Source organism: Apis cerana, linkage group LG7, assembly GCF_029169275.1.
Source record: "Apis cerana isolate GH-2021 linkage group LG7, AcerK_1.0, whole genome shotgun sequence".
NCBI classification, from domain to species: Eukaryota; Metazoa; Arthropoda; class Insecta; order Hymenoptera; family Apidae; genus Apis; species Apis cerana.
In genome coordinates this window covers 7,573,451-7,585,643 of record NC_083858.1, presented here as the reverse complement: position 1 = coordinate 7,585,643, position 12,193 = coordinate 7,573,451, and the positions used below count along the sequence as shown (strand labels likewise).

The 12,193-nt window shown below is 25.7% G+C and overlaps 2 protein-coding genes across 5 annotated transcripts in view; both read right to left on the bottom strand.

Annotated features, from left to right (window-relative positions):
* LOC107993203 (amphiphysin) overlaps positions 1-510 on the bottom strand; it is a 62,176-nt gene extending 61,666 nt beyond the window's left edge. For 2 of the 3 annotated variants that reach the window (XM_017049510.3, XM_017049511.3), the window contains exon 1: positions 285-503. In XM_017049510.3, the coding sequence (XP_016904999.1) occupies positions 285-353 (69 nt within the window). In that variant the 5' untranslated portion in view covers positions 354-503. Of the gene's footprint in view, positions 1-284 lie in introns of all 3 variants that reach the window. The other variant, XM_017049509.3, reaches the window with a different exon arrangement.
* A 1,640-nt stretch (positions 511-2,150) lies between these two features.
* On the bottom strand, positions 2,151-10,788 carry LOC107993200 (acidic leucine-rich nuclear phosphoprotein 32 family member A). 2 transcript variants are annotated; one of them, XM_062076993.1, is made up of 8 exons: positions 10,438-10,788; positions 5,772-5,915; positions 5,367-5,486; positions 5,166-5,278; positions 4,946-5,052; positions 4,788-4,864; positions 4,523-4,613; positions 2,151-4,332 (listed from the first exon to the last, which is right to left on the bottom strand). In XM_062076993.1, exons 1-8 carry the CDS (start codon positions 10,483-10,485, stop codon positions 4,271-4,273), a joined length of 762 nt encoding a protein of 253 aa, XP_061932977.1. In that variant the 5' UTR covers positions 10,486-10,788; the 3' UTR covers positions 2,151-4,270. The 2 variants fall into 2 exon arrangements, with proteins under 2 accessions (XP_061932977.1, XP_061932976.1); XM_062076992.1 differs by lacking the exon at positions 10,438-10,788 and adding an exon at positions 7,815-8,953.
* Between the last annotated feature and the right edge of the window lie 1,405 nt (positions 10,789-12,193).

The window sequence follows — 12,193 nt, the reverse complement described above, 5'->3', positions numbered from 1 at the left end:
TCTTAGAATAGTTGTCAATAACAACTATTGTGATATGTCAAATTTTACCATTCACAACTTATATGAAAAAAGCAAATTACCTGAAGGGTTATGAGACTTTACATTAAGGTATTTAAATGATAACATTTATTTATTGAATCATACAGAAATATAGAATATATAGTTATAAGAGTAAAATTTAGATGATTTGTAAAAGAACAAATTCGTTTCGAACGTATGAACGACTGACATGGTTTTTGAAGAAACCTGTTACAAATATGTATATGTCTTTTCGTGGTACTTACCTTCTCTTTTGCTCTGCCTGCATGTTTTTGCACTGTTTTCGCAATCAATGCACCCTTACTTTCAGCCATTTTCTTCAAATTATTTGAAAGGCGATGACTTTATAACTTCTCTCCGCAAAACACAATTTCAACTTCTAAGCTTAACCGACTCTCTTTCACAACGAACCACAACCAAAACGCACGAACGGAAGCGCGGAGAAACACTGAAGACTCGACACGAAACTGCGCGCCGAGGTTGGATTATCACTTTTACAAGGCAGCGCCTATTGGCAGCACTATACACGCTCGTAAATATTTTACCTATCGATATAGTAGAATAAAAATGAGAATAACTGTAAATAAATAAAAAAAAAAAATAGATTATATTAAAATTCGCTTAAACTGATTTTGAAAAATTTTTTTAAATTTATAATCAAAAATAATTTTCAATTATAATTAACATTTAAAAAAAAAAAATTTCAAAATAATTTCTTTAATTTTTAAGTTTATCTTTTAAACAAAATATTAAAAGATATAATTTAATTCACATATAGTTAAATATAAAATTGAATATAAAAAATTCGTTATTTATTATAATTTTAATAAATAAATATATGTATTCTTAGAATTACAAAATGATTTATAAAAAAATTGTAATATCTATTATTATTAAAATATCTATTTATTATTAAAATATTAATATATATTTATTATTATTATTAAATGTAATGTATATAATTATATATATAATATAAAATGATAAAAATATACAATTAGTAAATATATAATTAGTATTTGTATAGTCATATTTCATTATTAATATATGATATAAATATTAATTTGAGCATAAACATGAAGACAAAAATTTTATTTAAAATATCACATATTATAAAGAAATGTAAAATGTATAATTATGAATTATAAAAATCTTAACAAATAATAATGCAAAGAATAAAAAGTTAGTAAACATAGTGATTTTATTATTTGTTCATTAAAAATAATTCAAAAGTAATTTGAATACTAAAAAATAAACTATTTATTAAGTAGTATTATATGTCAATTTTGTATTAATGAAATATATTATAGTAAAATATTTTATAAAAGATATTACATAAACAAGAAAATTAAACAAGCAATTATCAATATTTATAAACATGGTTCACAATTTATAAATATGATTGAGTAAAACAATGAGGTTTCAAAATATTGTAATAATATAAGTATTGTAACATTAAAATATCTCAAATTTATTTTCGTCTAAATAAACTACAAAACTTTATTACATACTTATGTATCTTATTTTTGTTTTATTGTTAAATAAGTTTATTTTTTTTTTATATTTTCAAATTATAATACTTATAAATATTTAATGAAGTATGACTGTACGAATAATTATGCATATATTTGTGCCATTTTTTAAATACTTGTTAAGTATATTATTAATTAATATTATACATATATATATATATATATATATATATACACATGTATAAATACCGCATTTTTCTTTTTGCAAATTATTCTATATTTATATAATTTCTACAAAAATGTATATTTATTTATTTAAATTATATTAATATATAATTAATAAATGAAATTTTGTCTATATTTTTGTTGAAATTAATTAGTGTATGAATACTTTTAATATTCACATAATTAAATTACTTAGATTATGATAATTCAATTATTAATTATAAATAATTATGAATTTTAAATGATTTAGATCATAAAACATTAGTTTATATAAAACAAAATATAATTAATAGAATTTTTAGTTTGTAGAATGTCAAAAATTGTAATTAAAATCATGAATATAATAACTTCATATATATATGAATATTAAAAAGTGAAAAAAAAAGGATTAATAATATCAATCACACATAATCCTTGATTTGTAAATGATTTTATTAATAAATTATTTTTTCTTATTTTGATGAGGATTGTTCGAAATAAACAAACGTTATGATAAAAATCCACTTTAACAACGGAACAGACAGACAATACAGAGATGTAATAGTTCTGATAATAGAAGGTGATAGATTCCCTTACATAAATGGTCTATCCAAAATTGCAATTGACAAAAGTGTATGTGTCGCGGGACGCGCGGAATGTTTAATTATTTATAATTTAATTTTTTAATTATTTATAATTTAACTTTTAATATGACATCCGCGCGAGCCGCAATTACAAATTGCAGATTGGAAATTTACAGATTTGGACCTGTACATGTCATATACTCATTGTACCTAATATAAATTTGCTTTAGTCTTGGAAAAATTGGATAAGGCCATAACCAAACTGGCGACAAAGAGGCGCCAGATCCTCGACTCTACCATAATTTTTTTCTTATAAAACCGATCCTCTCTTGCACTCTCACTCGCTATTTCACTCCCATCCATTCTCACGATCACGTAGTTAATTGGTAGTCCGTCCAGTAACTATTTACCACAGTCTCACCATTAACTACATTGACTGATCCATCTTTTATTTTTGCGCCTATTTCTCGAGATTTTGTCTTTCCATTCTAATCTAAATTTTGCGTTTCTGACTTTTTTTTAAATATAATTCAAAAGTGCGAAAGCGCAAGTGTAAATATTTGTTTTTTCAAATCATAATTGTAATTTAATATTAATAATAATATTAATGATCATTATCCATTAACTTCGCACTTCAATCATCACGAGATGTGTCAGCGCTATGGTAACTTCAGAGACAGAAATTAAAGGTAATTATGATTTATAGCAATTTTGATTTTTTTTCTTTCTATTTAATATTATGTTCCAAATATTTAAACTTGTTGTTATGTATAAACGATACAAATGCAACAAGTAATTCTATTGTTATCGTATAAAATCGTACGATTTAGTGATATAAAAACATCTAATTATTATAGTTGAATACTTATAATTTGGTACAGGAAAATATTACAATAATTTTACTAATCAAATGAATTTGTTATATTATAGAGCATAACACGTAAAACATGGAATGCCCAAAAGTAATTAACAATAATCTTAACAGCCATGTTATGTATGGTATATTGCCATTATACACATAAACATCTGGAACTTAAAATTTACTAAAAATTACAAAAAGGAATATCACAATATCAATTGTGTATTCTTATATTATTTCGTAGTTTCTTCAAGATTTCTTGAAATATCAAAACTTTTTAACTTATATCAAAATAATGAAATTGAAAATACTAAAATACTTTTTATGTGCTAAACTGATTTGTTTTTTTTTTTTTTCATATCAATTATATATTTCAAATACTATTATTCTAACAAACGAAACTTCTTTTATTTTTTTCATTCTTATGATGTAAATTCCTATCTTAATACATCTTTCATAGATATAAGCTCAATGTATGAGCAACATATATTTATCTCTTTATTTTCTGTCCCAAAAATCACAGAGGCGTAATGCACCTCAATGTATGGTGTAAACCTGTACAAAAGTTGTTCCTCATTTACTCTATACTTATTCATGGTACAATAATAATGTATTTAAAATGTAACTTATGTAACCTTAGTACTGATTAACGATGACTGCATTCCAGCGTGACCAGCCTTTGGCCGACTGGAGCTAACAGACAAATATGCTCCTTCAAGTGTAAAACTTCACTGTTGCTTTTTTCCAAGTCTTTCAATATCTGATCTTTCACCCACTATGCAACACCACTAATATTCTAACTATATACTCTATATAAAATATCGTTAGTATAACTAAAACGCGCTGTGTCCAGCTGGAATGCAGTCCTATTTTATGCCATCATTATCCTCTTTTTCATTTTCATTCACATTCCTCTTCAATGGTATTCTTTTGTTATCCCACAGACAATTTGTCAGTCAATGATTTAATGATATATTCACACCACTAACTGTAGTCTGTCATTGGTCGGTCAATTAATTTGATTCCCAGATGGTCACTCTGCATCTCAATTATTATTATTTATATGAATTTTACACTCATTCAACAGTATCAGAAGCCTGCTCTTTATGGTTCTAATTCCCTGAATCTCCGCCGTCTTCATGTTTTCTCTTCTTACCTCTAGCAGGAGACGATTCTATAAAACGCAATAGAACCATATAATAAAATTGATAGTATTATGATTCTTTTGATTAATTAATTAATCTAATTTTTTTATAAATAATATTAGAAATTGTGTTTTAAGATAAAAAAGCATAGTTATATAAAATATTTTTTAAATCACAATAGATATATTTTAATTAAAATATATTTATAAATTTATTTACCTTCTTCTTCATCTTGTTCGTCATCTTCATTATCATCGTCATCTTCTTCTTCTTCTTCATCACAAAAAAAATCATCTTCATCACTTTCATCCTGTTATACGAATTAAATAAGAATTAACAAATTCATGAAATTTATAATATAATAAATAATTTAATAATTAATAAATAATTTATTAAATGTGAACAATATTACTATTTAATATTATAATAACGTAACTATTTTTAATGTCGTTATAAAAGTAAAATTTATAACATGATGACTTACTTCAAGACCATCCTTGTATACAGCTTCTAATCCTACACCACCATCATCAAAATCTTCTTCATCCTCTTCATCTGAAACTAAAAATTTTATATTTTATATAATTAAAAATATATCGTTTTATTTTGATAAATATTTTTAATTGTGAATTTCTAACTAACCTTCCTCACTATCTTCTTCATTGGCATCACCATCTCCATCTTCATTTCCATTTACTTCATCATCTTCTCCTTCACTATCATCTACTTCACAATCATCTGTGTCAAATCTGTTGTATATATAACAAAATATTTAAAAACTTATATTTTAATATATACAAAATATAGAAAAATATTAATGAATTAAATAAATAAAAAATATATATTTTTTTAAATTACATACCCATCAAGACATCGAAGACTCGGAATAAGGCTAAAAACTTTCTCTCTATAATTGTCCAAGTTTGTCACTTCATTGTTAAAAAGATCAAGATTTTTCAAATTCTTAAACTCCTTCTACAAAAAAATTATCAATACTTATATTTAATACTTAAAAAAAAACGTATAATACATATTAATACATATTAAAAATAATAGAACTTACTAAAGGTTGAAGTGTATCAAGATCTTTGATCTTGTTTCCACTAAGATTAAGATGAGTTAATTTGGGACTTGATTGAAGAAGATTTAAACCTCCAGAAATTCTGTTGTCACTAAGTTCCAACTATGCAAAATAATAAGAAGTTTATCATTATTTCAATGAGTTTTTTTATAAAATTTTATATTGCATTGATAAAATATTAAAATATAAATTAAAATATTATATTAAAAATATAAATATAAATTAAATTATATTATATATTAAATATAAATTAAAATATTATATATTATATATATAATATTTAAATATATATAACAATCAAAAAGTAATTACACGAAATATATTTCATATTTTTTTAGTTTTATATTATTTATATTATATTAAAATTATATTGATATATTTGCTTACCTTTTTAAGACTTGATAGTCTTGGAAAGCCTTTTAGACTGGTAAGACCCACATTAATGAGACTTAGTGATTCTAACGCAATAAATTCATCTGTCAGACCAACTATATGTGTACTTCTGCAATTATCAAGAACAAGTTCTTTGATCTGAAAAAAATAATAATTTTTATATAAGCAACAATTAAATTTTCGAATATTTTTAATATTCTAATTTTTATTCTAATTAATTTTAAAATAATTTTATAAAAATAATAAATCACATTTTATTCAATTATACAAAATAGATAAAAACTACTTTTATTTATTAAAACGAAATATAAGTAATGTTTTATAATTTTACAATAAATATAATTTTATATATAATATTAGAAATAAAAGTACATAGAAATAGAAGTTAAAAACCAAAATTAAAATCTCTTTTAATTAAAAATAATCAATTTCTAAATATCGTTTCTGCATTAATCATTTAAAATTTAATGATTTGAATAAAGATCTTCGAAAATCATGAAACATTTTGATTAAAAGAATTATTTGTGAGTAATACTATTGCATTTTTAATTATATAAGCTAACTACAATAAAGATGTGAATGAAAACTTAGTGATATAAGTGAAAAAGATGATAATAATCGCTAAAATTCAAACGAACGATAAGCTTTCGCGGGAGATGGGCTATTTTATTGATCGGAGAAAGAGAAAGGTGAGAGAGAGGGGAGATAGAAAGGAGACAGGAGAAACAGGGGAGAGAAGTGTGAAGGGGTGCTCGGGATACAGGGGTGATGGTAGTAGAGTGCACGACGCGTCTTGTTTAGCGGCATCAGAAAAGCCGGCAAGCGATAAGTACTGACTGTGGCACGCGACAGAAGCGAATCCGAGCAGTCTCAAGTTCTAATGTTATCGAAATTCATTTTATCTCAACTTATCACAAGTTAAAATGAATTTCTATACAATTCATTTTGTTTGAAATTAAATATTATTTGAAATCAAATATTAAAAATATAATTACATTATATTATTTACTTTTTTAATGATCTGAAAAAATTTTACATAATAAATTAAAAAATTAATTTGTTAATTGCTATTTCATAAAATTTTGATTTAAGCCGAATAAATTGATGCGTAGCAAATTTTAGTGGCGACAAACCGCTTTCACACGAAGCCTCGAAGTCGTCACATGTCCTTATCTTAGATTCACTGCCCGACATTCCGACCGGCCGGCTGATTGGTTGCGTCGTGCGTTGCACTGATCGTAGTGGAAGCGTTTATGAGAAGTTGCCGTGGCTTATAGGAGCGGATCAATGACAACTACAAGTTAACTGATAATAAGAGATGGATAGAAGGAAATATTTCATTTAAATTTAACATTAAATAAACGAAAATAAAAATCTATTTTTATTATATATGCATTTTATAGAATACGTATAGATATAATATTCATAATAGATATATAAATTGAAATGAGATAAAAATAATTTAGAAATAAATATTTTTCCAAAATAGAATTTAAAAAATTATTCTATATAATGAATATTTTATATTAATGAATAATTTAAATAAAATTGTATATTTTTGTATATTAATAATAATTTACTACTCATTTTTTAACATATCTATTTAAAATAATTATTAATAAAAAATAAATAAAAAATATTTAATAATATTTAAAAATATATTTAATAATATTTAAAAATATATTTAAATATTTAAAAATAATGTGTAAAAAATATTTTCAATAAAAAATATTTTAAAATAATAATAATAATAAGATATAACTTTTCATATTAATAAAACATGCTACTGTATAACATTGTACAGCTTTATATACAATAGTTTATGAAGTAGTAGCTACGGCACTGCTGAATGAACTGCATCGCAACGCCGGTGGTTTACGTGATGCAAACGCCCACGCATATATATTTTATATTAATGTATCAAAAGAATCTAAATGATAGTGTTGAATGTGACTCAATTAAAACAATAAAATTCATTATATAAGGTAAAAATGTGAGAAATGATTATTTTGATTTTCTTATTGCTTCGAAACGTACGCGTGTCAGTTGGTGACAGAGTGGACTCGTCCAAGATGGCTGCACAGTGATCAGTAACACGCCATAAGACACAATCATAGATTAGATATATGAGAAATCTTATAATCAATTCAATATCATTTATATACATTGTAATGAGCGAAAATAACTTTAGAACATAAGCTATCCTAAAAAATGTAACGAAATTTAATTGTCAATAAGAATACACCCGCGCGCACCGAAAAACAATGGCGACGTTCACTCGCACGCGCATCTCATGGCAGCACCTCATGGTACATACAACTCTTCCCGCTGATAGTCGATTTACATAATATACTTATGCTATTTGTGGAAAAAATATGTAAACTATATAAAATATAAGTTGAAAAAAAATATCACAACATTAATTTTTACACACGAGCACAATAATATTTTTACATATACTAAGATATATATTAAGACGTAAAAAAATATTTATCATTAGACTTCTAGCATAAAATAAGAATAATAATTTGTTGCTTTTTCATATCAAATTGTATGTAATAAGTATATCTTTTAATTTTTATACAATAATTTATAAATAGAAAGAGAATTAAATTTTATAATTATATTTAAATATTGTATCATATGTCACTTAATTACAATATTTTCAAAAAAATAATAAATCAATAATAATAATAAATCAATTTATGTATATGTAACAAAAAAATGAAATACGAGATAAAATTATGATCTTCAGATCTTATTGTCCCATAAATTCTTTCAAGTTCAAGTTTTCATTTGACCTTGATGGATTTAACATTCTTAGAATACCGAAAATCGCGGTCAAAGGACTGTTAACTTCTGACATAATACTTTATATGTAAGCAACTGTAACTTGTCAGCAGATGCATATGAGATTGCATATGTTTCAAAACTTGTTCGAAAGGGGCACCATCTTGTCAAAGCCTTTTTGTACTTCGTTATTGCGTTGTACATAAAATCAACGAAAAACAATAAGAAAAATATTTTAATAGCTATATGTATTTAAAATGAAGTCTTCTTATAAATGAAAACACCTTGTAGACAATCTGTTAAGATGTGGTTGCTCTTGTTAATAGGAACACACATACGATGCACGGTAGTTTAAAAAGAGGGACTCCTAGAGACAGCCACGCCACGCTATAATTTGATCACACGACTTGCGTATAACACGGCATTTAAATAAGAAATGATTATGTTTGAAATTATTTAATTCTCAAAAAAATTTAATTTTTATAATTTTTAATTAATATAGCAAATATAAGTATTAGTACTAAAACTTTTTGAAATATTATTTTTATATATTTCTAAAAATAACTTTATAATGAATCTTTAAAAATTACTATATAATAAAAATATTTATATTAAAAAATGTTTTATTTAATTCTTTTTAGTATTTTGAGAAATGTGATTTTTATATTTTATATAATAATAACATTAAAATTTTTCTATAAAATTAATATGAAAAGTTAATTTATTAATTTATTAAAAATTTATTAAAAAAATCTTTTGACTTGATTGTTTTCCTTTAATTATTTCAATTTAAAAGAAAAAAATTTAAGCAATGTAACTAATATATAAATTTGCATAAAAGTTTATTATGAAATAATTTAGAAATTTAGAAAAAATTTACTAATTATTAGTATAGTAAATTATATTATAAAAATAAAAATGAATTTACAACATATTTAAATATTTAATATTTATATAAATATTATTTCACTAATTCATTAAATTGATTGAAATTCATACAGAAAAAATCAGCCATTACAAAGAGTAATATCTCCATTGATTAAACATGTTTTACTTTCTATGCCAACGACGCTGATTCTACGATGTATTACATCACAAATCAGCAAGATGTAGTATATATAATACTATATATTTTGTAGTAAATGAAATAATTCAAGTTCAAATGTATTTAACTGCGGGTTGTATGGTGTTTTCTCTATAAACGTAATAACATCTGCGGCGCGATAAGGGACACTTTGTAATTCAGTAGAAAGCTTCATATGCTAGAAAAACTTAGGAAAACTTGATAAACGATTGGTTGATCAACTATTCGTTGAATTCAGTCAACCAATCGGATCTCGAGTTTCTTAGTTTTCCAGCTAATAGGATACAACTGGCCTGGCAATGTTCTTAACTGGATCGGTTTCTTCGAGTTTTCCGCCGATCTGATAAGAAAACACACACGATAACATAGTACAAATTCTAAATAATAAAAAGAAAATAAAAAGGGAAACAATAGAAAAAAATGCGTCATGTCGAAACGAAGTAATGAAAAATCAAGGAGACAGGCCATTTAAGCGAACCACGCCATGCCTGTTACTCTTGTGGCAATCGTAGCATCTCGTGTCGGCATCGAGAACACGTCTTCTTGTCCGATAAATCGTCGGAGCCACGCGGTCGCCGTCAAGAAATCCGAGTTCTCGTGCGTCTTCGAGTAGCCAGTGGCGTGCCGCAGAGCGAGTGCGTGGTGTCGGTGTCGCGCGAGGGAACACAATTCTCTCTACACTCGCTCTCAAACTTGCACACGATAGAACACCAAGCACGCAACAACCCGCGGTATCGTCTCGTGTCGAGCAAAGCAATATAATAAAATAAATGGGGTTCGGCTTACTTCACCGGGGTTTCTTCCCCGTTTTTCGAGTTCTATCCGCTTCTCCATGGCCGGCAGACCCGTTCGTAGCTCTGTACACAGATCACTACACCTTCCTGCGTCGCAACAACTAGTCGCAACCTTGCTTTCAAACCCGGAATATGACGGACGGACCACGGTCGGTCACTAGTCGGACAGAGCCACCACCGTACCGAGGAGCCAACCCAACGGCGGTTCGATTCTGGCCTAGGCCCTATGCTCTCTACACTCGACTCACCGGACTGGCGGAGCCCCCACACAATAACAACCCACGAGGCGGGAAACGAAACACATGTCTGGCACTACTTTCGAAGCGACCAATCCTGTTCTTTTGTTCGCTCGCGGTACCGATCGACTTGACATCTTACGGTCTTTTAGACAACTTTAATTTAACGCGCCTAAATTCATTTCCTTTATATAGCTGATTAGAACGATAGATTTTTCGTTTATACAATGATCGAGCACTTTTATAGTTAGTACTTAAATATTTTATTATGACCAATCCAAATATTAATTTTATGAAAAAATATTTCAAGACTTTCGTTTTTTTTTATTAATGATGAAAGAATTTAGTAGTTTGCACCCGTTACCGCAATCATTTTGAAGCTTCCGGCGCTCGTGTTAGACTATGAAATTTCTTATGCTTACTTTATTTTATGTAACATCACCTAAGAAAATCCGTCGTAATTTTACGAGCAACTGACAATTTGACATAAAAATGAAGCAATACTCTTTACTCTAGTATTTGATCATATTAAACAATTGCATATGCGAGGTATCGAAATTGATATCGAAATTCAAATATCGATAAAAAGAAATAATTTGAAGTATATTTCATACTTTTTGTCATATTATTTAATTATTAATTATTATTATTTAATATTTTAATTACATATTTTTTAAAATAATAAAATTAAAATATTTAATATAATTATAATATATGATATTAAAATATTTCTTTTAATATAAATATATATTTATGTATATACATAAATAATATTGTAAATTTTATATTAGTATAAAAAAACAAATTAAAAAAATTTTGTTTTTTATATTTTATTATATTATTTTATTTATAGATTTATTTTTAATATTATTAAATAAATATTATATATAAATATTTTTTAAAGACTTAGTATTACTAAGAATTGTTAAATATTTTTAATAATATAATTTCTGCTATAAATTAATTATTTAAACAAATTTTTAAAACATAATATAAAAAATTAAGTGCTATTACTTAATAATAATTTTAAATTAGAAGAAATTACATTTATTTGTAATGTATGCATTTTAATATGATATTCTTAATCAAATCATAATATTTGGTGCTTATGTGATCCGCCCCTGCAAGTATAGAATCCATGAAGGGTTGAGATCAATATGCATTCATTGATTGCTCTGTAGCTGCGCTGCGTCGGTCTCGAATTTATCTTCTTTATAGCACTAAACATTAAGCATGTAGTACCTATCTGCTTGCTTGGTTGCATCCTGCGTGCATCTTTTAACATTTGTAATTGAATTGCAATAATTAAAAAAATACGCGTTATAAGATGCTATGTAAGATGCCGTATGTTTTTCATGTTAATACAGCCCCTATGTGATAAGCAAAGAAGATTTCATAATTTTAAAACTACCTGTTTCATCGATCATCATACGTTACATACAAATAATTCATGTAAGTTTAATATATTTTTTAATTAATAACGAACAATTTAGCAGTCAAATATTTTATAAG

Excerpts from the sequence above, each read along its gene's own strand:
- LOC107993200 (XM_062076992.1), bottom strand. The coding sequence starts at position 7,892 with ATGATTGTGTCTTATGGCGTGTTACTGATCACTGTGCAGCCATCTTGG. Across the intron at positions 4,614-4,787 it reads TATACAAGGATGGTCTTGAA|GATGAAAGTGATGAAGATGA; the intron begins GTAAGTCATCAT and ends TTCGTATAACAG. Across the intron at positions 4,333-4,522 it reads CGAACAAGATGAAGAAGAAG|AATCGTCTCCTGCTAGAGGT; the intron begins GTAAATAAATTT and ends TGCGTTTTATAG.